Source organism: Ascaphus truei, chromosome 4 (genome assembly GCF_040206685.1).
Source record: "Ascaphus truei isolate aAscTru1 chromosome 4, aAscTru1.hap1, whole genome shotgun sequence".
NCBI lineage: Eukaryota > Metazoa > Chordata > Amphibia > Anura > Ascaphidae > Ascaphus > Ascaphus truei.
The window spans coordinates 383,472,313-383,498,461 of record NC_134486.1 but is presented as its reverse complement, the minus strand read 5'-3'; the positions used below and the strand labels follow the sequence as shown (position 1 = coordinate 383,498,461).

At 44.5% G+C, this 26,149-nt stretch overlaps 1 protein-coding gene across 1 annotated transcript; it reads right to left on the bottom strand.

The window, feature by feature from the left end:
* Window positions 1-844: 844 nt before the first annotated feature.
* On the bottom strand, window positions 845-25,818 carry UBXN2A (UBX domain protein 2A). Its single transcript, XM_075598455.1, has 7 exons — window positions 25,644-25,818; window positions 15,937-15,997; window positions 13,409-13,529; window positions 9,869-9,982; window positions 8,307-8,440; window positions 5,397-5,549; window positions 845-1,832 (listed from the first exon to the last, which is right to left on the bottom strand). Exons 2-7 carry the CDS (start codon window positions 15,978-15,980, stop codon window positions 1,643-1,645), a joined length of 756 nt encoding a protein of 251 aa, XP_075454570.1. The 5' UTR covers window positions 15,981-15,997; window positions 25,644-25,818; the 3' UTR covers window positions 845-1,642.
* Between the last annotated feature and the right edge of the window lie 331 nt (window positions 25,819-26,149).

Here is a 26,149-nt window from a genome sequence, read left to right as displayed (position 1 = left end):
TAACCCTACGGTCACATTTGTTGTTTTATGTGCGCCAAACACCAGATCAGCTTTGGGGCACCTAGGCCCTCCTATTCTACCTAGGATTAAAAAAAAAATTAAAAAAGGGGGGGGGGTGTTTTGCAGGGAATTGATGGTTTTAATCCATTTAGCGCTCCAGCTATTACTGCAAATTAAACTGTAGATGTAAACAGAAGACCAATATTGTAATGTAGTCCTCTTCATTAAACAAGTGGTAAAAATGCAATACAATAGTAGTAATGCTTTTAATCTCTAACTACATCCTCACTTTATAAAAAAATAAAAAGAGTGAGCCTCCTTTATAAAACGCTTTTTACTTTGAAGATACTTTATTTTAAGTTATCCCCCCAGACTCTGGATTGAGTGAACAAAAGAGAGTGATAGTGCGCAAAACCAAATAGTGACGTGATAGGTGAAAAATAAGGGAATAATTAAATAACTTAACCTAGGATTGAGCGTCTGCAGCTGTGATGGAGTGGGGGGGCTCAGATACCCCCTGGAGCTAACAAATGGATACAAAAAAGACACAGCGCACTTTGTATCCATTTGGATTGAGTGACATTGGAACGCAGGTGGGTAATGACACTAGCATGATGTATTCTTAATGAGGATTAAGAAGCAGGGAAATGTGCTGTCGGTAAACACATCGATTTAAATAAAGACGCACAAGTGACACTGCTGCAGTGGAAGGCAAGTCTCATGCAAACCTAATTGGCAGCTATATTATTACCTCCATATATACAACTTCCCTAGTCAGTGAAGGCAAAACAAATATATTGCTCTGTGTCACTTGTAGAAAGATAGGAAGATAGGAAACAGCATGTTAGAGATTTCTTGAATGGTTTATTTCAGTGTGTTCCCAATTTATTTTACAATATGTTGAACATTCAATACTTTGAAAAAAAATCTCAGACATCTTAAAATGACCTGTATCCATGGACTCTACACATGGCTGGCACTACATAAATATAAGAACTTCTGAATTAAGCTTTAAAACCGTATTTAAAATACATAAAAAACCTTTTTCAAGACAGCATGCTGATTAAAATATGAATTTGAACCAATTTGCCAGAAGGTGCACGCAAGTCATTGCTGTATTCATGCAATGTGTTGCACACCCCTTCTGGCAGCGATACAGTGATGTTTTGACTGGCAAACCATTGTGCAAGGCATCTCTGGCCTGTATAATGATCTCTACCACAGCACTGAGTAAGCAGAGGAGAAAAGCTTCCCAATGACTGCACACCAACACAATGCAGTTATTTCTAACAGGTGTGGGGACAAGCCTGCAAAAAGAGGCACCTATTGGGAATAAGAAAAGAGGCCTGAGCAAATCGTTACACAATGTATTATAGTCCCACCTTCAGCAAATGGGGTTACAAAAGCCTCACAGTGTAGTGCAATAACATTTCAGCAGTTTTGCAAGCACCAATCTCACCACACATGCCCGTGAACACACAGCAGGGCATTTAGATTATACTGCTAAATTAGTTTGTGTCTACAGTCCAATCACAGTGCTCCTTTGATTAAAAGAAAAAGCTTATATATTTGAAAACCCATGGCTCACAGAACCAGCTCCTAGGAGGTTTCAGATTCTGCAGTAGAGCTTCCCAGGATAAGACTAAGAGTTCCTGAAAGGTTCTATTGTTTTCTGTCGTTTCTGGACCAGAACAGCATTCTGCAGATGAGCTTCCTGAATTGTAATGGTCTCGTCCAGCAGCTCACACAGAGGCAGGGAGGTTGCGAGGGTGAAAGGTGCGTTCCCTGACTTGCATGGAATTTTCTCAAGAAAGTCTCGGACGTCGCTGATCCTTTGAAGAAAAAGAAAGACATTTAGAAACTCTCTTTTGCCAGGAAAGATATGTTGATGTGGGCGAATATCTGATTTTCAAATATGTCCCATTGAACAAAACAGAGGGACAACATTGAGATAAATACTTCTATAAATGGAATATTGATATATGGATATATATATATGAATGTTAGAAATGCTCAAAGTATCAGTGAATTTAAATTCCCTGAGTGTGTCAGGAACTTGAACGGAATCCGGCAACCCATTTCTGATGTCTTAAGAAATTAACCTTGGTACTAGGTCAGTAATCTCCGAAGACAATGCCAACCAGTGCATTTCATACACCTCATACACCCCCGCCCCACAACAGGTCACATTTTTAGGATATCCCAGTATCAGCACAGGTGGCTCAATCAGATAAGCCACCTGTGCTGAAACTGGGATATCCTGAAAACCTGACCTGTTGGGGGGACTTGAGGACTAGAGTTCAGCGCCTCTGATCTAAGGCAGGGGTTCTCATACCCCGTAACGCAGAGCTCTTCAAGGTTAATAATTTCTTGGATGCCCACCATACTTAGGCCTTGGTCCCAGTGACTACTGCTGTGCTCGCTACAGCGTGTATACAGCGCAATAGTGAGAGAGACAAGAAAAGACCATTAAGATGGAATAGGTGGAATAAGAAAGAGCCAAGTCCTAGGGATTGGATACCTCCTAAAGACAGACACACACACACACACACACACCTCCCCCGTAGCACCAACACTCAGAAGGAAAAGACAAGGGCTCATAATTATGGAAAATACTCCAATTTGGGAAAACTACAGTGCAGTATGAGCTCAGAACACAAAAAACGGGAGTCTACGCAGGAAAACAGTCATTATGTTTAAGAACAGCACAAAGTAGAAAATGTATTCGGATTAGTGAAACAGTCAAATGTTTTCTCACATGTTGGATCTTCTGGAAAGCAGTATATCTACTGCTGTGCAAGTAACGGCCCTAAAATGTTTCAGGCGTGTTGTGAAATATGTACACCTGAGCTAGTTATAATTAATTTTATCCCTTGTATCTGGGGTTGCCACCTCTCCGGGTTTCACCCGGAGACTCCGGGTTTGGCATCCCCTTCTCCGGGCTTGTCCCTGAAATCTCCGGGTGGGCGGGTTGTTGCAGACAGGGCAGGCATAGTAAGTGACTTCTCATTGCTACATCACTCACAGATCCTTTGCATTTCTCACGGGACTGTCTGTGTGCACTTCACAGCCTACTACATCCGGGTCACAGCCCTATGCTCTACTGCACATGCTCACAGGTAGGGGATCATGGGAGTTGTAGTTTTTATTAGACAAGATCGATTGGCACATAAGCAACACAGTAACATTCTTAGAAACCCTGCTAGAGAACACACACCAACCCCATGTATCTTATCTCCTCTCTCCCTTCTCCCTCCCCCTCTCCACCCCCCTCTCCCTTCTCTCTTCTAGTCCCCCTCTCTCTCTTCTCCTCCCCCTCTCTCTCTCCTCCTCCCCCTCTCTCTCCTCCTCCCCCTCTCTCTCCTCCTCCCCTCTCTCTCCTCCTCCCCCTCTCTCTCTCTCTTCATCCCCCCCTCTCTCTCTTCTCCTCCCCCCTCTCTCTTCTCCTCCCCCCTCTCTCTTCTCCTCCCCCCTCTCTCTTCTCCTCCCCCTCTCTCTTCTCCTCCCCCTCTCTCTTCTCCTCCCCCCTCTCTCTCTCTTCTCCCCCCCCCCTCTCTCTTCTCCTCCCCCTCTCTCTTCTCCTCCCCCCTCTCTCTTCTCCTCCCCCCTCTCTCTTCTCCTCCCCCCTCTCTCTCTTCTCCTCCCCCCTCTATCTCTCTTCTCCTCCCCCCTCTCTCTCTCTCTTCTCCTCCCCCTATCTCTCTCTCTCTTCTCCTCCCCCTCTCTCTCTCTTCTCCTCCCCCTCTCTCTCTCTCTCTTCTCCCCCTCTCTCTCTCTCTTCTCCCTCTCTCTCTCTTCTCCTCCCCCCCTCTCTCTCTCTCTCCTCCTCCCCCCTCTCTCTCTTCTCCCCCTCTCTTTACAGTAATGCTGCTTCAGTTCCTCCCTTTTGATAGCAATGAGGTAACCTTGTCTTTGTTAAATTAACTCAAGTAAAGTTAACTGAGGTAAACATTGTAATAAATTAATATTGGTCAGTGACGACTCTGTTTGCAACAATTGTCATCAGCGTTAGTTATAAGTAATAGAAATGATGTAAGGTATAATTCCATATACCATTAACGCAGCAATAGTGCCAGCAATAGCAGTCTCCCGCCATCTCCCCCTGCAACTACTCTCAATATGGCTCCGCGGCGTCAAATGGCGCTGCGTTGCCATGCCAACGGGAACGTCACGTGACGTAACAGCATCACGTGATGCTCGTTGCCATGACAATGAGACGCCACATGATGTCACGACGTCATGCGGTGCCACGTTGTCATGGCGACTTGACGCCACGTGACGTTACATAGCATCCCGTTGTCATGGCAACACAGTGTCATTTAAAAAAAAAAAATCTCCGGGTTGACCGTCAGTCGAAGGTGGCAACCCTGCTTGTATCCAACTAAAAGTTTGCTTTAAACTGGAAACATCAAAATGGTTGCTTTAAGTCCTCTGCCACACCACGTTGAAGGTGTAATAAAGTAATATGTATAATCTGTATTTAATATAAATGCATTCTCACATTCATTCCTTGGCGAATCCTAAAATCTGGTGAGTCGGGAATATCCCGGGGCAGGGTTGAAAAAAAATCACTGATCTAAATTATTCTCATTCATTAAAAATATCAGAAATGTGCTGAATGTCATAAGAAAAAAATTATTACGATGCCCTTCCTGCCTAGTTATAATAATTCCAAATATATGTGGTTGTGTGTGACGTTTAAATATTGAATATCATTGCAGTAAAGGCAATCAATCTGAATAATCTGTAGGTTACCACAGCTTCTAAAACTATTATAATAAGACATTTGTTATGTTAGTTGAAAATCGGCTCTGCCCACTCAGAATCCTCTATTTAACTTACTGCTTTGATAGACGGGTACCTCACTTACTGAACTTTCAGAATGGGAGCACACTGGCGAACGCTGGTAGTTTGATTGTACAGGGTGTCCATAAATGATTCACCCTATTATAAGCCTTAATACATTATAATGGGGTGAATAATTTATGGACACTGTATATATAAGATTTCTCCTTGTTTAGCTGTCAAACTGCTTCCTTGAAAGTTTCATTTACTCACAAACCAATGTAGAATTTGAGATACCTTTTATCCGCAGTAACATTTTTGCCTTTCTATGTCTCACTAAATTCCTACATATCCAAAAGTCCCGCTGGTAGGAAATTCTGTCCCCGAGACCCTTCGAGTTCCTGTTATTGCATGAGAAGTAGGTGCCGCTAACTACTTTAACCAGTAGCAAAATATAGTAAGGTAATGAAAGATCAAGTGAGTAAGAATTATTGTTAAATGTTCAATAGGGAACAGGTAGCGGTACATATCACAAAGCTCCTACCCCTTCATCTTGGGGGAAGGTTATAACACTGACTAAGAGCGATGAGTGGTGTAAGGCGTGCCGTTACCTATGTGATGTGTTGAACTTTTGCACAATTCTCTTCCCATCAGCCAGCCAAATCTTTATGCTTGTGACAGGCTCCAATTCATTCACATCAACGGAGGGAAGACTCTGCATTTCCGCACCGTTTAAATCTTTGGTAATGATTTTTGGGGTGGCACTGTGGTAGGAAATAAAAAAGGGTTTCAGCCTGCGACAAAACATTGTTTCATGTACCAGAAGACATTAACTCTTTGGGTGTCCCGGGACATACTTATCACCATGTCATGGGCACTGGCAATCTGGAGGCCCCATGACAGAGACTACGTCATGCTCAGCAGATGGAGGGCTTGCCGCTTAGATGGAGTCCCCGTGGAGCGCAGGACATGATCTGGCCAATGTGAAAACGAAGGACTCCTGCAAAATGGCCGTCGTGGTCACATGACCGCACTGTGCCAGAGGGGCAGTCACACACCGGTGCAGAGACCCCTCCGGCACTCAAACGTTTAATGCCGCCAATAATTATTTCCCCCTCCCCCTTTTTATTTTCATTGTTTAATTAGGTCTTTTGCGATATTGATTATTACTTCAGCAGCGGGAAAAATAGAAAGAAAAAAAAAGCGCATACAGAGTTAGTAGATGAATAATATTTAAAAATAGCCCCAAATTCTCATATACACAGAAGGAAACGGCTCCAATTCATCCCGACGTCCCAGTGACCGTAATGCAGTCGGCAGGTTAGCAGAGTTGTATCTGGAACTATTGCAGGGCGGCGTTTACCCTTTTGGGAGTCCCGTCCCAGCTGCACACCACGGATTACTCTCCGCTTGCGGCCCTTGCTCTCCAGTAGAGGGTGGATAAATGCTGCTCTGCAATAGTTCCAGGTACGACTGCCAACTGCATTATGGTCACTGTGACGTTGTGATGAATTGGAGCCGTTTTATTTCCTCTTATGTGCAAGTGATAATTCAGGGCCATTTTGAATTTGTATTTTTCTACAAACTCTGTATGTGCTCCTTTTTTTTCCTATTTTTCTAAGACCGGACCTGTAACCCTTTGAGTGACGGAGGGGTCGCGGAGCCCAAATGCCACAGCTCCCCCGACAGTGCGGTCATGTTTCCTCACTCGTTACTTCGTGTCAGAACACGATCTATCCCGGAAAAACCAAGCACTTTGAACATGACGTAGTGACTACATCCTGGGACACTCAAAGGGGTTAAAGAGGGTCGTTGCGAATATTGGGAACCCCTACTTTCAGAACACACAATTGCTACACTAGTGGTTTATGGATTATTTTTTTTGATAAAAGAGATCATTATATTTGGAAAGACAAAAAAGACAAAGCGCACCAGGGACAAGTAAATATGGAAAACATATTAAAAGATTCACAAGCAGTTACAGAAAGTTACCATTAAAAACATGTTACGGAGATCCAAAGGGTAGGTTCTGTGGTTCATTGGTGTTGTTCAGTAGAGACAGAGTGCACCAAGTACCCGAAATAACCGAAGAGCATTCAACTCGTGTCAGGGACATATCTAGTGAGCTCTTCCTCTCTCACACTTCCCTTGTTTGTCCACCGGGTGTGCTGCTGCTTCTGTCTTCTCTGGGATTTCCTGTCTATCTTCTCTTGGGTCTCTTATAGTTTCCCGTCTTCTGATTCACCTTGCCTTTGTTTTGTATGTCCTAGAGACTCATCCTGCCATAGTCCCCATTTCTGTTGAGTTCTAGTTGATATATTAAAGGTCCTTCCAGTAATTCGGCTTGTCAAATTCTGTTAAGGTTCACTATACCTGTGGATTCCCTGTTGCTGACCCCAGCCTGTGACCCCGACATTTCTATTCACATGTATTCCTGAATCAAGAGCTCTAGATTTGAACAGTCTTTTTCCTTTTTCTCCCTGATTAAAATATATCACCCCAATTATCCCAATGCACACGATCTACGATAGACATTGATATATACATCAATGTATTTTTCCATACCTTCATGGATTTATACTACTCCATATTATAATGTTTCCCTCTATATGTGCGAGAGTTTTGCACCAGATTCCCACTAATATATTAGTGTGTATATGATTAACTAACTATACATGCACATTGAAGGTAGAAAAAACAGGATATTCAGCGCTCGTGCTGTGTGATGGTGTGGATGATCCCTTTGCAGCATGTACATAAAGCGTCTCCCCAGAAACTCTCAAATCTAGGTGAACCCCCCTTAAAAAGGGGGGAGGGCACCCTGAAATACAAGATAATAAAAAATGCACAAATGCGCACCAGGGATTAGTGGAAGGTAATTTATTAAAAATACACACAAACTCTGAGGGGATCCAACCCCACCTCAGAACAGCTGTGCAGCTGGACGGCTAAGTACTACCCAGGAGAACACCTGATGGTGACTAAACCCTAAGCTGCACAGTATACATACATGCACATTTGTGCATTTTTTATTATCTTATACATGCACATTACTTGCAGCAGTAGTTACTGGGGCCATAGCATAAAGCTTCAAGGGAAGAGTTTATGGATCCCTTTGGACATTTACACTTTCTGATCTAAAGAGTCTACCGCACGTGGAACTTTTCTGTTTCATATCATTTATACCCACCCACACACTTTTAAAAATATATGTATATACATACTATTAGCACTTTGCCTGGGTTGAGCACAGTACACATGTTATATACATGACTTCAGTAGCCTCTGCCGTTTCAGAGACATGTTTTCCCTCCCATCTCCTTGCAATAGGATAAAATGACCATCGGCAACTTCCTTTCCAGCGGTCATTAGAGGGAAAACCTATAGCCCATAAAGATTATCACACTACACGAGTTCCAATACAATTTTTAAAAAAAAAGCGTTCCCCTCATCCTCTATGTCCTAACCATTTTCAGAGCAAATGATCCGGAGAAATCCCATCACCTGGTCCGGGTTCTCACCTTCCCAATCTGTGTCCCAGACCTGAGAACGGACTGAAGAGCGGCTTCCGGAATGAATATTCTTCATGCTTCCTGTCCTCCACATTCACGTCAACCTCTTCTTTCTCAAACGTTTTCTGTAACTCAGAAGGGAGCTCTCTGAAAGAAACACAAAACAGAAAAAAATTAGTCATTTAAGGGAATACAAATGAAATTTTTTGGGGGGAGGTTCTTATTATGAAAACTAAACTGGAACAGCATTCAAAAATAATAATGAAGGACTTACGTTTTGCTTTTGGTCTCACAAAGTTTAATGTGTCAAAAAAGCAGCGAAACAGAAAAATGAGCACACAGGGAAAGGAAATGTTAGCAGACACACACAGTCATGTGTGCACAATAGAGCAACGTTTCAAGGCCTCCTGGCCCCCTCGTCAGTCTTCGGAACGCAAGTCCTTCGTTATTATTTTTGAGTGCTGATCCAGTTTGTTTTTTGTCTAGTTGTATGCATCTCGCAGTGTGGATGCAGGATCATAGCACCTCTAGCTGAATTGTGTTAGAGTGAATGCTAGTTTATTCTATTTTTTTATGTGGCTCTTATTATGAAGCCAATTAAAAGGGAAATCCTACCTAGGAGAAAAGTGATTTCATTCCTGTGACTTAAGGGGTTTCATCTAGGTAATTGATAAATTTTTTACTGAAATCTGACATCTGTAAGTATTTTTAATTTCTATTTAAATTTGAATTCTCTGGCTGCTCCCTGTGTGCGATGTCACTGTGTGTTTAGCAAATGCTTGTCTTCCCTCACCGCCTAGCCTTAAAATGCTGAGTAAGGCCCGGACATGTTTGCTGCGTGCTTGCGGAAGCGAGCTGACGCGCGCTCCCGCTCAGCACTGAGCCCCTACAGCCGCAATTAGAGCGGCTTTAGTAGGGGCTCACCTGCGCTTCCGCGCGCTTGCGGAAGCGCAGGTCTTGGGGGAATTTAAAATTCCCCCACTTGCCGGCGAGACAGGCCAGTCACGTGAGCGGTTTGCTCAATGAGGGCGAACCAGCTCCGTGATGTCACTGGCCCGCCCCCGGCCAGTGACGCGCCCACCCCCGGACCGCCCCGACGGCTGCTGAGAGCGCTTGCGGTAAGCAACCGCAAGGCCAGGGAAAGCACCCGCTTTCCCTGCGCCTCAGCACACCAACAGGGACCATGGACTCGGCCTTAGATTGTTGCATGTGCATACGACTGCCCTACATGTCTTTGCGAGGCAATGTAAAAGGCAGTAAGAGTCAGGAGGGGCAATGCACTGCTTTCCAGTGGGATATCTGTTCCAAATCCAACTACAAACATGGACATTAAAAAAAAAAAAAAGACATGATATCTCTCTCAGTATTAGGGAAGGCATTCATTGTGGCTGCACTGCTCCACACAATGCACCGGCCGCTACATACACATAATGTACTATCGTACAAAAGGAAGCTCGGAACAGTATACGTTTTACAAGTCATCAACATTAAGCGGATTACAATCCCCCCCCGAGAGCCTTTCTATCCCCTTTGCTAGATTAGCTACGTGTACTCTAGCCAACAAGGTCCACTTGCCCTTTGCGCATGGAGTCCATGAACTGACGGTTTGCAGCATCGGTGTAGTCCCTGAGTTCACCGTCGTTGATTGTGAAACCGTTTTTCCACATTTTGATAACAACATCCGCCTGCAAGAAAAAAAACCTGAAGTTAGCCTCCAGTTTACCTACAAACCGGCGCACGGCCCGGGGGGATAAGCAGGGGTCGCACATAAGGTAATGAGCAAGGGGGGCGCAATGTTCATGCACTAGCTTCTTTTCTTTGCAGTCGCCCTTACTCCAGTCCAACGAGAGCTAGAAAGCTCGTACATGTCCCACATCTCATTAACCAATTCATTGCCAGAGGGTCCTACACCACATTAGTTTTCTCCGACTATTTTTATTTATTTTTTATTACAGATATGGCTCTGCGTAACCAGAATCAAATACAACAAAAAATGGCTGCAGCGTTTGTTCTGAATGCCTGTTCTTAAATGTATTAAGTTTCTGCTTTGTATAATGGAGGTCAGAAGATGGGGGTGCAATGTGCAAGTTATTTGGCAACAAAAGGGAGAAGGAAAAAAAAAAAAAAAAAAAAAAAAAACAAAGCCCCTGTTAAAAAATCCTCTAAAGAAGAATTAATGAGGTGAAGCCAATGGAGCAACTCTCAGCTCTCCTCAGCCAAGAAATGGAACAATGTTATAAGGTGTGGAAACAATGGTCCGAGAACTAAGAACAGTAGAGAATCTATACGCAAAAACAAGACCCCCGGGGGGATAGTGGAAATGTCCGGTGCGATGTGGCACGGGTCGTGGTGGGCTGAGGGGGGAGGGGTACAAGACCTCTCCTCCTTGCCCTTCCCACTCCCTTCAGGTTTCTCCCCTCCCCTCTCCCTCTCCCACTTCTCCTTTCTCTCCTTATCTCCATCTATCCCTTTTTTCATGGATTAAATGGGTTTGAAGAAGGAAAAGTTGAACCCCTAAGTTAAATTAAGGGAGCGCACTTGCATCTCAGCAACTTATAAACACTGTCAAGTCAATATCCATAATCTGGGTTTCTGACTCTTTGTATTGTAAAGGAAAAATATGATGTAAAGTTCTCCTATGTGAATTGACTTGATATCTCCTCGATGTTTATGTCTTGAACAATACAATAAAAATGTTTGAAATAATAAATAAATAAATCCACTAAAGGGAAATCACCTCTCTATGTACACTGAATGTGCCGGGGTGCAGGAGGAGTTTGCAGAGGATGAATACGTACTGTACATTTGCAACTAAATTGCTTAGCAAAACATTGCGCCCATTTCTTCCTCATTATATTAACTCTATGCAGTCACAAGCCTGTTATTGACTGGATTCATTGAAATCCCGAAATTGAAGTAGCTGCCCTTACTGCAACCATTGAGGGAGATTCATTAAACTGCAACAACATAGAACATGTTAGTAACGTAGAATTTTGACAGCAGATCAGAACCCCTTGGCCAACCTTATCTGCCCATTATCCCAGATTGCAGATTGCCACTGCAGCGAGCTGCAATTTAGGCTGGGCAAATGGGCCACCGGCAGGAGGGGGGGGGGGGGGAGAGGGGGTTAGTGTGGGGGAGAGGGGTGATGGAAGTAAGCAGGGGTGGCCTTGTGAAAAATGTTGTGAGCTGGTCATTTTTTTTTCTACTTCAATGCAGTGCTGCATTATCTTTCTGCTGTAAATAATCAGACCCTATTTGATCCTTGCAGTTCTTTCGTATTTAGGATGGCCGTATGCCAGCCCAAGCATTTTTTTATTCCCACAGTGCCCCTACCACGTCTGTTGGGAGCCTGTGCCACAAATCCACCACCATTTCTGTGAAATACTTCCTCACATTTCCCCTTAACCTGCCCACACTCCAGCTTTAGAACAGGACCTCTTGTTAAAGCAGGGTGTGTCTGTCTGAAATATGCTCCCCTCCTGTGCTTTGTTGAACCCCTTTATTGACCTAGAAAAAGGCTAATACCGCGCTCGTGCTTCCAAGATGTTGAGAACACTGTGAAGACAACTTGAAGTCCTTGCAGCTGCTGTGTAGGAGCGCCCGCAGCTCCTCGAGGTTCCACCAAAGACAGTCTCCGAAGAGAAGAAAAAAAGAGCACAGAGCGCCCCGGAGGCAAGTATACACGTTGTATTAGAATAGTGATAAAAAGTAAGTAGAAACTTACAATTAAAGTATTACAAGGTGAGTGAATTGAAGTTCACTGTTCGTCTAGCCGGCTAGGCGCTCAGGATGGTGCGGCACTATGCAACTCCATGTCCCGCGCGCTGGGACAGATTTCCTGTTGTGAGTGCAGTTACTCCGACACTTCCTGGTTGCGTCAGCAGTGGGGAGTCCCGGCGTGATGAGTTCTGACGTGTCTGAGAGGGCTGCGTCGGACACCGAGCAGGATCAGCTGTGGTATACCTTTATTGACTTGAATGACAGCTAACATGCGGGTGCTTCCATAACAGCTTAATGATTCTTCACTGTTTTTCTTGACATCTATCCCGTGTCTTGTGGTAAAGAGACTGCTTTAATTTGTTCAATATCTCTGCATTCAGTCATTGAGGGTTTGTGACCAACTTTAGAAAGTTAATGACCAAATCCATCTGTTTGTGCATCTACAGTATGCAATGTAATTATCCTCTGCATGTCTCTATTCCAAATGATACTGCAGCGCTCAACACATCGGTACCTTACAGGCTCATCATTGGAATGATAATAGTCATGGTGCCAGGCGATTGTTTTGTTGGTGACATCCGGGAGTGATAGAACATGCCGATTTAACAAAACTAAATAATGGTTATCATTTTGATCCAGTGAAATCCTCATAAAACCCCAACTTTATCATTAGCATGTAATATAGTTTACCAGGTTTGTATATCAAGAAACGGTTTGGTTGTTAATGTTCTTGAGGCTTTAAAAGTGTATTGCGTTTTAGGATAACATTGATAAACGTATCACTTGTGAGCACATTCACATGTCTCAGACAGGTCTGCAACCCTTTCACCATTATCACCTAGCATACAATGCTTCCACTGCAGCCAGGGATTCTGGGAAATAACAGATGAGCACATTGTCACCTTTTGCTTCTTATCCATTATAACATGGACCCCTATAAGCTTATGCCTGCCGCATTACACCGCTTTTCTCAACAGCCACTAAACCTACTCACAGACAGCAGCTTCAACCTTTTGAGTCTTCTCAGTGCGAGGTTGGTTGCTGGCTATACAAAAGCTGGTACGTGGGTCTGACCAGACATTAAAAAAAGTTATGGTGGGGGGGAAATGAGACAGAGACCCCTGGCTAGCAATTGGCGGAGCAGGAAAGTGAGCAAAAAATTGTTTTAAAAAGTATTTTTTATGAAGAAAATAAATAAATAAAAATTGTTGACCCATTAAAAGGTCCAATGCAGTTACTAGATCTCTAGCACTAAATGAGCCCCACAGGGATGAGAGGGTCAATGGAAACTCATGGAATTGGTCTTGCCCGTGACCAGGAATAAACACACCTTTAGGAGGACAGGTTGTGCTCTACTTGTACCGAAACCGGAAACATTGCATCCTTACTTTACTCCCCACCTCTCCCGGAGACGCGCGCAGAACGCCCGCATCCTCGGCTTCTTCAAACAGGCTGTTCACAAAGGAGTCACAGCGCTTCCGCTCGGAGCCAATCCCTGGCCTGGAAACCCTTAAAAACACAAGGCGAAAATATTACCGGTCACGTAAACTCGATGGGGGCGTATAAAATGAACAAATCAATACTACAGTATAAAATACAGATTCAAACCAGAAGTTTAAGGCGAGAGATGACACATTTCCTTGCTGTCCCCCTATAACGGAACATTCTGCACTACCTATTGATACCGACAGGGTGCTTACCCCCTTAATGATACCGACAGGGTGCTTACCCCCTTAATGATACTGACAGGGTGCTTACCCCCGCAGCAATATTCAGCAAAATAATCCCTTTGCACAGCATCAGTTTCCTTATGTTTGTAAGGCAAAGGCGGTCATGCTAAATAGCAGCGGACTTCAAAAGTTGTGCCAACGCAAACCAATTATATTTTTTGGGTCGGTGTATAAAATGATTTCCAAGAATAAGTGCTTTCTAAACTTTTGAGATGTACAGGTGCGGTTTATTATGGTCAGTGACTCTAGGTTGCACACAGTTAAACACCCTAGTTTGAAACCCAGTAGCTTTCACCCTTTTTAGAGCAGGGGTAACCAGGAGGACTGTTGAAATCTCAAGGCACCCCTGCCCATGAGGTCTCATTCATACTCTCCTCGATCGCATGCACCACACTCAAACCAACCACAGTCACCCACCGTCTTCCACACTGCCCATTCACCCCTACCTCTCAACACATCATATTCACCCTGGTTTTCAAAACACACACACACACACACACACACACACACATTACATTCACATCCCCTACTGTTTCTCTCATACTCCACAAACTCACCCCACCCACACAAAAACCAAAAACACCAACTTTACACACCACACACCTCACACCGCCCTACCCAGCACAAAACTCTCACCACTCTTCCCTCACAGCTCCTCCCCACAGAAAGCCCTCACTCCTCCCCTCCTACACACCTAGAACACTATGCTCTGCGGGGGTTTCGCGTGCGGTCTCTATACAGAGGCTGCGACCTGCCTCTCCTCTATGCTGGGATAAGAGAGGAGAGAGGTGGATCACAGCCACTCCATCTCCAGACAGCATCCAACACGCCCATTGAGCATTCAGCAGTGTGTTTCTCCAGGATACGCTACACCAGGGGTGCGCAAAGATTCCTTCATGTGCCCCCATCTCCTGTCCGGCTTGCACCCTCTTCCCCCTCCCCCCCCCCCCCCCGCCACAGCTCCAGCTTCTAATGACGTCGCGGGTCATGTGCCATCACATTGCCATGGAGACGCGTCGCTGGAATGCAAGGCAAGTAAAAAGTTACAGAGGCCTCGTGCGATCCCCAGCATTTATTTTAAATGCTTCGGGGAAGCGCGGGGCCTCTGTAACAGTCGTGTCCCCCGCTCCTGAAAATCTTGCACCCCCCACTTTGTGCACCCCTGCGCTACACCCTTAGCGGAGGGTCTCGGCACCAAGGTTGAGAAACACTGCTCTAACCTTTTACTTTTAATATACTGCGACATCCAAAACCTATGCTAAACAGGGAGGATTTGTTCCTATAAAGTACACCCAAAGCGCGCTGGTCAGAAAGCGCATCGCACAGCAGATGCTAATTATAGACTATAGGGACATAGTATATGGTACAGCCCCCCAAACTCACCTTAGCAAACTAAACACCCTCTACAACTCAATATGCCGCTTTGTCCTTCAATGTAACAAACACACATCACTGCGAAATGCTCCAAGAGCTAGATTGTCTCGCTCTCGAGTCCAGGCACAAAGTAAGTTACATTTGTCCTGTCTTGTCTTCAAATACTTTCTGGGCATGCTACCTGCCTATCTGAACAAGCTCCTCACCTCACCACACGCAGCTCTTATCACTCGAGATCGGAGTCCAAGACTGTCCACAGTCCCCAAGATTCAACAACTAATCCGGCCGCTCTCTCTCTTACCGTGCACCTCACAACCTATCAGAGACTCTCACAGCCGCCACCAGTCTATGTTCCTTCAAGACTTCAGCTGTCTCACATTTCAATCTGGTCTGTAACTGTTACATACGCCCATAACATATCTCTGTCATCATAACTCGGTGCCCAGGATATACGTAAAAATGAGAAGTAACACTCAATGAATTACTTATAAATAAAAATATTTGCTTGACGGCGATTTCAGCCTAGGGTTGTTTTTGTGTGTGTACTAAGTGGGAACCTGAGGGTCATCCGTCATGGCTTCCTATTGGCCTGCGTGACACGGGACCTTTATACATTCAGGAGATACCAGCATGACCTATTGGTGGAAGCAGCTGGTACTGGAGCCAAAATTACCACAGTCCATTCAACTCCAGAGACTTCCTGCTTCGCATAACTTTATTATTTATCTGTAAAGGCAATGCTCCTATAATGTGCACAGATGACACCAAATATATAAAGGAAAATAAATGAACCAAGCTGTGAAACAATCTACCTTTCTTGGCGTTTCATAGTTTCGGTTTTGTCAGCTTCCCTCATCTTTGTATCTTTTCTTCCTGTTTATACAAAGGGGAAGAATGAGTGAAATAGGAACATCGTATATACAGATCAATATGGTATTAATACGGTCACACTAGCGCTATGCGAGACTCATTGTATTCACACGAACCATAGAAAGCACCAATACAAGCCCTCATTAATCTGCTTTTCTACTTCATTCCCACAGGGAACAAACCAGTTAAAAATCCTGTCAATGGACAAAGTATGTTCGAGTTGTAGTTACTGTAAATGAAAGCACTCGCGCTTTATCTACCGTCCGGCACACCAGAAGCATCAGCATGGAAAAGGACTTTGCAGACTGATACAGTAGACTGGCAGCAAGAAAATAACTTTGCACTGAAAAGATCAATTGTAATTTAGTTGCAGGAAGGGGACACCTTTTGTACCAATTGGATTGAGGGAAATCTGCACCTCCAGTTTATTCAGTTAATTTCACTATTTTCATGAACATCTACCACACAAATACAATATTATTGATATTCTTCTAAACTGTGCTCTTTGATGCCTTTATGTTTCTATGAGTGACCTTGAAGCAGGGGAGTCTGGTGCCCGCTCCTTGTGACCTTGGGCAAGTCACCATCTCCTTGTGCCGTGGGCAGCAAAAAAATAGGTTCTAAGCTCTGCAGGGCAGGGATTCGGGCCTGCAAAAATTCTATGTACAGTACTGCATGCACCGACAGCGCTATAAAAGAAAAAACATATTTGCCGTTTACTAGTCTCCGTGCTATAAATGTGCAGCAGATGTTCCAAAGAAAAGGTATTCCAGTGAAAGCGATAGCATCGTTTTCTTTAACACACGTGGTGCTGTTTGTTGCATTCGTTTTCCAGCTGGGGGTGTTTGATAAATAGACCCCCAACGTGTGATAGGGGAGACCTTCCTCTTCTATCGAGAGCCTTATTACTCTAACTAGCACTATGTAAAGTAGATTAAAAGAGATTTTCTTGCAGAATATTGCTTGCACTGAAAAGGACATCCCAGTGGCGACCCTAATAGTAGTTTATCAAGACAATAGTTTCATTGATCAATAAAAAGTTAGATATCCAGAATGCCTAAAGGACAAGTAAAAGCCATGTACTTTTTATTTTCAATAGCTGCTTTAACCTCTCGTTTGCTGGAGAAGAACGGTACACACATTAGGCTTTACACCTACAGTGAACGGGTTACATATTTCTCGGATTAGATGATAAATCACGCAATAATTATTTGTGAGAGAATGTGCCAGAGAAAATGCCGGGTGGCTGTTAAGGGACGTGACTCACCGAGATTAAACCAGGATCCTGTAATACACTGTACAGAGCACAGCACGTCTATATATACATATAATGCTGCTCAGCCTCACAAGACTAACACGCCGCAGAACTGTAGCATCACGTAAGCAGCAACAAGGGAGTGGAACCCTTAACGAATTAAAGGACTAAAGTTCCACCTAATTAAGCCAGTGTCCTGCTTACAGGTCATTGGGAGCAGAATGTATTGCTGCCTTAGTCCATTGAATGTCGTCTTTTTTTTGGCTAGGCTTACATTTTAAAATTAGGGCACTTTAAACGAAGGAATATGAATATTACAGAAACAATAGGTGCTTTCATTTGATCCCATATTTGATATAAGTTCGTCCCCAAGGGCGAGTAGGGATTTGAAGCAGACAAATAGTATATTTTTAGCACCATCTACCTTGACATGCTCCTTCATGTCACTATGACATCTGCCAGCAATTTTCCATTTTGGAGAGACAGTGAAATAACTCCCCAACTCAGACAGGAAAGTGAGACGTGCACAATAAGAACAAACAATTGTAGAGATACAGTATTGTTAGAAAAGTCTGTTCAGAAATACAGTTCCAAAATATTTTCACTCCAATATTAACACTCAAAAACACGCAGACAGCAGGTGTGTGCTTTTCTAGGTATTAGAACAGTGTGTTGTATGCATAAACTCTCCTTATATAATGCACAACAGCAGATAAAACAAGAGACAGGTTTAAATAGCCACACCAGTGATGTGTCACTAAATTAAAGGCAGTGAGTGTATGCAGTGTACCGGTGATGTCACATTAAAGTTATGATACAAACATATCATGTACATGCCACTCGTGAATGTCCAACCATTTGCTTTATGTATATTACATTTAGGAAGATCTGAAAAGTTAACAATGCTGAGGTCTGAGGTCACCGGATATGACATTTCTTTTTTGTAATGTGTTGTCGCATCCGGCATTAGATCACAGCTGTAGCATTTTCATTCCATATTTATGTACTTTTTAATCAAGTACATTTGAGGTCTCTCATATCAGTTGCTATTCTCTTTTGTTCTCTACAGGTTAATAAAGTTGTGTATTCAAATTCATAACAGGGACACACTGTGGGAAATATTTACTAAGCAATCTTCAGCCAGAAGATACCTTCCAGCGCACGAAAGCGCCGTGTTAGTTAAAGCTGCAGACCAAGCAATATCCTACGTTTTTTTTTTTTTTTAAATTAAATAAATCAGTTCTGTACTATGAGAAAATAGCATTAAAAAAAACCCCAACTCTGAATTACATTTTTTATGAATTATAATGTAACAAGCATATTTTGTTTCTATAGTAACCATTTACAAAGTCACATCCCCTTCCTCTTCTGAAACAAGCTCTGACACACCCATATGGCACCCTGCCCTCTCACTAGCAGTGCACTATCTAGTGACTGCCTGGTCACATAATCTTCCCCACAGAACTTTACATCTTTGGTCCTCTTCTGCTGCACTGACGGCCATTTAGTGAACCCCCAAGCTGGATCTTCGCCGATCGATCACAGGAGAACAGATCGATCGGCAACTTAGCTAATTACTTATTGTTTGGATTGTATTGAGGCACATATTAAAATAGGGGAAAAAAATTAAAACGTCAGCTTGGACTGCTGCTGTAAGTGTGCCTCAATCCCTTCACGGTGTTTGTGTGGCTTCTGGTGGGAGTTGCTGCTTTAAATCCAGTGTGTTTGATTGTGTGTGCCCTTATGATGTCATCACTTAATTGTTGCTTTCCAAGTACAATTGCCCACTTATGTCATTTACAAGGGTCTGTTGCAGGTTCATGCACCTTATCAAGTGTTAGCAGACATTTAAGTAAATTGTATTGTATTTCATGTCTTTATTTATATAGCGCCATTAATGTACATAGTGCTTCACAGTAGTAATAACCGACAATCATAAATAACGTGTCATGGGAATAAGTGCTTCAGACATACAAGTAACAATTAGGAAGAGGAGTCCCTGCTCCGAGGAGCTTACAATCTAATGGCAGTTAATGCCAGATCAGGGTGCGATATCCTGCTATGCCCATAAGTGAATCACATACACACACCCTCCCCCCCTCGGCGTCGGACACGTTTAGCAAATCAATATGCTTTCCACATCTGATACCGAACACCAGGAGACTATATGACCACTACACCCTTGAGGGGATAGAAAACTGCAATAAAATAACTGAGCAAGAATCCCTATTGATGCACTCACTCTAGGTAGAACTCAAGAAAATAATACAATTTTATTGATAATCAGAAAGAACACAAACTAATTCAAACCTAATAATAGCGCATGTTTACAGACAGCTAATAGGTGGAAATACCACTGGTGTACTACGTGCAAAGCCTCAATGATATCAGTGTATTAAACACTAAGATATCTGCTGAATGAATATTCAGTATAGAGCCGTAAGTCATTAAGTGACCTGGGTCATATATGGTATAACTCTGATGCCAATCGTAGGATCAGGTGAAGACCCTCTGAGTTCCACAGAATTGACGACTTGTACACATATGAGGCTAATGTGCAATAGTTGATAAACAGCGGGTACCTTGTAGTATAGTGCAAAGTGTGTCACTGTTCATTGTGTTGGTGCTCATTCCCATGCATATCTCCTATAGTGGAGAAACACAGAGTGTGCACAGTATAAGTGCACAGCTAAATTAGCAGCAACTGCAGCTATTTGTTTTTGCCGCTGTAATCTGTGCGAGGCTTAAAATTGACTTCAAGCATATAGTTAATATATCAAACAACCTATAAAACCTACAATTCTAAGGAAAAGTACAGGAGACCTTTCCAAAAGGTGCAATAGTGTATTAATAGAGAGAAAAGCTAACGCGATACACTCACAATGCTTATGAAGTCGGCAAGCTCAGGCAGTCCCTCTTTGTTAACCTCCCTCCTTATGCACTGCCAGGCCCTGTGCTGCCAGATATTCTGCTCTGGTCCAGGACAAATCACCTGACCACAGGGGGAAGGCTGGACAAACCTCTAAGTGTTTTACTGCTGCTGCATCAGAGGATGCATATTGGTACAATAGCATGTACTATAAATAGTGGTTGGAGAACAGCTTTTTACATTAAAAAAAATACCACTGGTATAGGTGACTTATTGTAGTCTAAAAGGTAATTACTATGATAACCTCAGAAGCCAGAGATTTTTTTTTTTTTTTTAAATCATGTTTTTTTTTTAACACTATAAGACCACGGCTCTCTCTGCTGCTGGTAAAATTGGCACAATTCTAAGAACTATGTGATCACTGGATTCTGAGCGGATCGCGGCACCATTCTGAACTGCAAGCCTATGGAACTCGCTCGGATTCATGGATTTCCAGACCTTTCTGGACTATTTATTCTGTGTCTCGTGGACGCTCCAAATCGGGGCCCGCCATATTTTTGACCCATACCGTGTGAGGTTACTCTTCACTGTACTTAACCCATTTCTTTGCCATGTAATTATGATTGTATGTTTTGGCATATTTTTCCATGCGTGTGGTTCTTTTTTTTTTTTTTTTTAGAAGTTTTTCTTTTGTGGTACCCCATGGGGTGTAGGGACGATGTCATATCTATCACACCATGGCTCATTTGCATTATTTTGCATGCCTGTTTTTTTAACGAGGGAGGGTTTTAGGGCTGTTTCTCATCTGGTGGGGGTTTAGGGTATATTAGGTGTCACTGTGTAGTCTTTAAATTGCTGTTGATAAAGGCTCCAGAGGGTATCCGAAACATCGAGACAATAAGACATTTTTGGGGGGCGTGGCTATCTATCCCTTTGTTATTTTTGTACAGTATCTTATACTGATAGCTGCCCCCTCTCCAGTAATCTGGTTTATACTAGTTAAAGCTGCAGACCAAGCAATATCCTACGTTTTTTTTTTTTTTTAAATTAAATAAATCAGTTCTGTACTATGAGAAAATAGCATTAAAAAAAACCCCAACTCTGAATTACATTTTTTATGAATTATAATGTAACAAGCATATTTTGTTTCTATAGTAACCATTTACAAAGTCACATCCCCTTCCTCTTCTGAAACAAGCTCTGACACACCCATATGGCACCCTGCCCTCTCACTAGCAGTGCACTATCTAGTGACTGCCTGGTCACATAATCTTCCCCACAGAACTTTACATCTTTGGTCCTCTTCTGCTGCACTGACGGCCATTTAGTGAACCCCCAAGCTGGATCTTCGCCGATCGATCACAGGAGAACAGATCGATCGGCAACTTAGCTAATTACTTATTGTTTGGATTGTATTGAGGCACATATTAAAATAGGGGAAAAAAATTAAAACGTCAGCTTGGACTGCTGCTGTAAGTGTGCCTCAATCCCTTCACGGTGTTTGTGTGGCTTCTGGTGGGAGTTGCTGCTTTAAATCCAGTGTGTTTGATTGTGTGTGCCCTTATGATGTCATCACTTAATTGTTGCTTTCCAAGTACAATTGCCCACTTATGTCATTTACAAGGGTCTGTTGCAGGTTCATGCACCTTATCAAGTGTTAGCAGACATTTAAGTAAATTGTATTGTATTTCATGTCTTTATTTATATAGCGCCATTAATGTACATAGTGCTTCACAGTAGTAATAACCGACAATCATAAATAACGTGTCATGGGAATAAGTGCTTCAGACATACAAGTAACAATTAGGAAGAGGAGTCCCTGCTCCGAGGAGCTTACAATCTAATGGCAGTTAATGCCAGATCAGGGTGCGATATCCTGCTATGCCCATAAGTGAATCACATACACACACCCTCCCCCCCTCGGCGTCGGACACGTTTAGCAAATCAATATGCTTTCCACATCTGATACCGAACACCAGGAGACTATATGACCACTACACCCTTGAGGGGATAGAAAACTGCAATAAAATAACTGAGCAAGAATCCCTATTGATGCACTCACTCTAGGTAGAACTCAAGAAAATAATACAATTTTATTGATAATCAGAAAGAACACAAACTAATTCAAACCTAATAATAGCGCATGTTTACAGACAGCTAATAGGTGGAAATACCACTGGTGTACTACGTGCAAAGCCTCAATGATATCAGTGTATTAAACACTAAGATATCTGCTGAATGAATATTCAGTATAGAGCCGTAAGTCATTAAGTGACCTGGGTCATATATGGTATAACTCTGATGCCAATCGTAGGATCAGGTGAAGACCCTCTGAGTTCCACAGAATTGACGACTTGTACACATATGAGGCTAATGTGCAATAGTTGATAAACAGCGGGTACCTTGTAGTATAGTGCAAAGTGTGTCACTGTTCATTGTGTTGGTGCTCATTCCCATGCATATCTCCTATAGTGGAGAAACACAGAGTGTGCACAGTATAAGTGCACAGCTAAATTAGCAGCAACTGCAGCTATTTGTTTTTGCCGCTGTAATCTGTGCGAGGAAAAAAAAAACCCTGACCGAAGCCATTTAGCTTGCCCTACTAGGGCTATGCATGGGTTAACAGAGCTCTGTACAACTACCACAAGCCTGCATTCATATGTGGTATCCAAGTGCTGCATTCAATCACAGTATTGTGTGTGACTGTTGCTGTTCTCTCCCATTCGGGAGAACAATTGATGCTGGGTGTCTGCAGACATAGGTCAGTGATCCCTGCCAGATAGTAATTATACCACAGAGTCCTAGCGCTAGCTAGTGGGATCCATGTATGGCCCACATCTTTGATTAACTAGCCGCTAAAATCGTACACCATGCTGTAAGGAAAACAGACCAAGCTACTGCTAGCTGGTCGCGCTGTTGACGTCACACAGACGTCGCACCAGACACGTGTTCTTCGGGGAAAGATGTGGGCCATACGTGGATCCCACTAGCGGGTTTTTTTTTTCTCGCAGAGTACAGCGGCAAAAACAGATAGCTGCAGTTACTGCTAATTTAGCTGTGCATACTGTGTTTCTCCACTATAGGAGATATGCATGGGAATGAGCACCAACACAACGAACAGTGACACACTTTGCACTATACTACAAGGTACCCGCTGTTTATCAACTATTGCACATTAGCCTCATATGTGTACATAGTCGTCAATTCTGTGGAACTCAGAGGGTCTTCACCTGATCCTACGATTGGCATCAGAGTTATACCATATATGACCCAGATCACTTAATGATTTACGGCTCTGTACTGAATATTCATTCAGCAGATATCTTCGTGTTTAATACACTGATATCATTGAGGCTTTGCAAGTAGTACACCAGTGGTATTTCCACCTATTAGCTGTCTGTAAACATGCGCTATTAGGTTTTAATTAGTTTGTGTTTTTTCTGATTATCAATAAAATTTTATTATTTTCTTGAGTTCTACCTAGAGTGAGTGCATCAATAGGGATACTTGCTCAGTTATTCCATTGTACACTTTCCATCCCAGATAGCACCACTCCTAGTTTCTCTCTCATTATCTATCGGCTGAGCAGGGTATATCCACCCCCTCTTCCCTATTCCCCCATTTTTGATTTTGTTAGAAAACTGCAACAGACCTGCCTGCATTGCAAACCCATTCACTGCCTAAGGCTAAGGCCCCGGTAACTCAGCTGCAACGCGCGCCCGCGAGATTGGCGGCGCGTGCAGCCGATTACCTGGTCTGCAGGGAGCTGCAGGAAGAGACCGGGGGGGGCGTGGCGGGGGAGTGACGGGGGCGCGGCCATGACGTCACCCGGCAGGTTCGCCCTCATTGGCTGAACCGCCGGGGGGCGTGCCGTATCGCTCGACGCGAGTCTTGCTCTCAATTCTATTGAGAGCAGGAGCAGCTCTCGCATCAGCGCTGCGGCCCCCCCTTGCAGCGGGCCCGGCGCCATTGAGGGGAGGGCTCGAGTCCGTGCAGCGTCCGCCACAGCGGACGCTGTAGTAGGCAGCGGGGTCAAGCCCTTACTGGCCTACAATGCATTGTGCAGTTTATGAACAGGAACAAGCAGTTACAATACCTCCAATGTAGCTACATGACATTCTCCAACAAAGTTGGCATGGCTATCAAGAATTGAAATCTTTTTTTGAACGCCTTTTAATACTGTATATTATATACATATGTAGCCATGTCTGATTTGGCTACCAGTCTACCCTCCCTGACATGCAAGCCTTGGTAACAGTGCAGGCAGTGTCAGTGTCATGACCAATAATGCTTTGGCCGCTGAGAGTCCGAGGGCCACATCAAGGCCCCTTGCAGGCTGCCAGTATGTGTATATATATATATATATATATCTATGTATATACATATACACGCATCAAGCACATCTTAAAGGCTATTCATGAAACATAGCTCTTTATACTACATACACTATATTTTTTTTTTACAACGTCAGCCCAGGTTCGTAGTACCTTTGCCCATGGCGTCACCTGCTTGAAGCGGGTGCGTTTTTCGGCCATGGTACGCACGCCGTCCGTGGGCGTCATGGGGCTGACGTCACGGAGCTGGTTCACGCCTCATTGGGCGAACCGCTCGCATGACCGGCCTGTCACGTCTAGAAATCAGTTTGAACTGATTTCTTGCGCACCTGCTTCCGCACGGACGCGATCACTGCCTTAAGGCCTCGGCCAGGGTTCCTGCTGGCGTGCGGAGGCGCGCTGAGGCTCAGGGAAAGCGGGTGCTTTCCCTGGCCTTAGACAGTGCGCCGTCCGGGGGCGTCGGCGGGCGGGCCAGTGACGTCATGGAGCTGGTTCGCCCTCATTGGGCGAACCACTCACGTGACCGGCCCTGCGCTCCAGCGAGTGCCGAAATTAAAAATTCTGCTAAGACCTACGCTTCCGCAAGTCCCTACTAAAGCCGCTCTCATTGCGGCTGTAGGGGCACACAGGTAAGTACAAGCGCGCCTCAGCACGGGACCATTCCCGAGGCCTTAGGCCGAGTCCCCGCTGGCGCTGAGCGCGCTCCAAGCATGAGTGCCGGGTGTCCTGTCAATTACACGCGCGCGGGGGGGGGGGGGGTGGATTTTTGCACAGTGTGTGCCCGCGCGGGATTTACATATATCTATATATGTAAGTAACCGTGGCAAACGCCGCCCGCTCGGCGCTAGCGGGGACGCAGCCTAGGCAGTCTGTTCCGCACAGTCTGCGGCACCATGGCCCCAGCCTTAGCAGAGTTTCAGGGCTTATACAGCCTTCAGGCAGCAGGGTCCCTTGGGTCTCACTCACATTGGCGCTGATTCGCAATGCGTTGCGGGACCCTCTGGCAGAGAAAGGGTCACACCAGGGGGCCTCAACGGCCCCTCCACGTGATGACGCAGCCAACGTTCCCCCCCTGCTCCCGCCGGCGCTCCGCGGGGCAGTGACGCGCCGCCTCGCGAAGGTTCTAATTCCCGGGACTCGCAAACTCACTGAGCGTGACGCAACTCGTGACGTCACACCGCGCGCACTCACCGCCGCCGTCTTCATGGCAGCTGTCGGCTGTGTCCGGCCCCGGTTGTTGAAACTCGCCGACCCTACGGTGTTGGAAATGACGGAGGAGAGGGGGGTTACTCCGCACTTACAACAGCGCCTAGTGCTTCAGTACCGATGCGCGCCTCCGAGGCACGGGCGGCTCTCGCGAGATTCTGTACGAGAAGATGTGGCGCGAGACTTCCAGGTCGCTACGCCCCAAGTGCTGGCAGGAGGGGAGGTGAAGCATTACGCCGCCATGTTTGATGTGGCAGGAGGCTTTTGGTGTCCTCCCTTGTAGTGGCAGGGGACTATATTCTCGTGTGTGGGACAGACTGAGCTGTCTTGTAGAGAGAGGGGGTAAGAGGTGATAAAGCTAGGGGAATTAAGGAAGCGTAATGTATGAGAGGGGACCCTGACTTGTAAGATAAGGGTCTGGATTTATAATAGGATCCTGCCTTACAAGAGACTCACACACCCCTCCAATTTCTGTTTCCTGCCCCCCATGG

Coding starts and splice junctions, on each gene's coding strand:
- UBXN2A (XM_075598455.1), bottom strand. CDS start 15,980: ATGAGGGAAGCTGACAAAACCGAAACTATGAAACGCCAAGAAAG. Junction 9,983..13,408: donor CGGGAGAGGTGGGGAGTAAA/GTAAGGATGCAA, acceptor TTTTTCTTGCAG/GCGGATGTTGTTATCAAAAT. Junction 8,441..9,868: donor ACTCCATGCGCAAAGGGCAA/GTGGACCTTGTT, acceptor TCTTTCAGAGAG/CTCCCTTCTGAGTTACAGAA.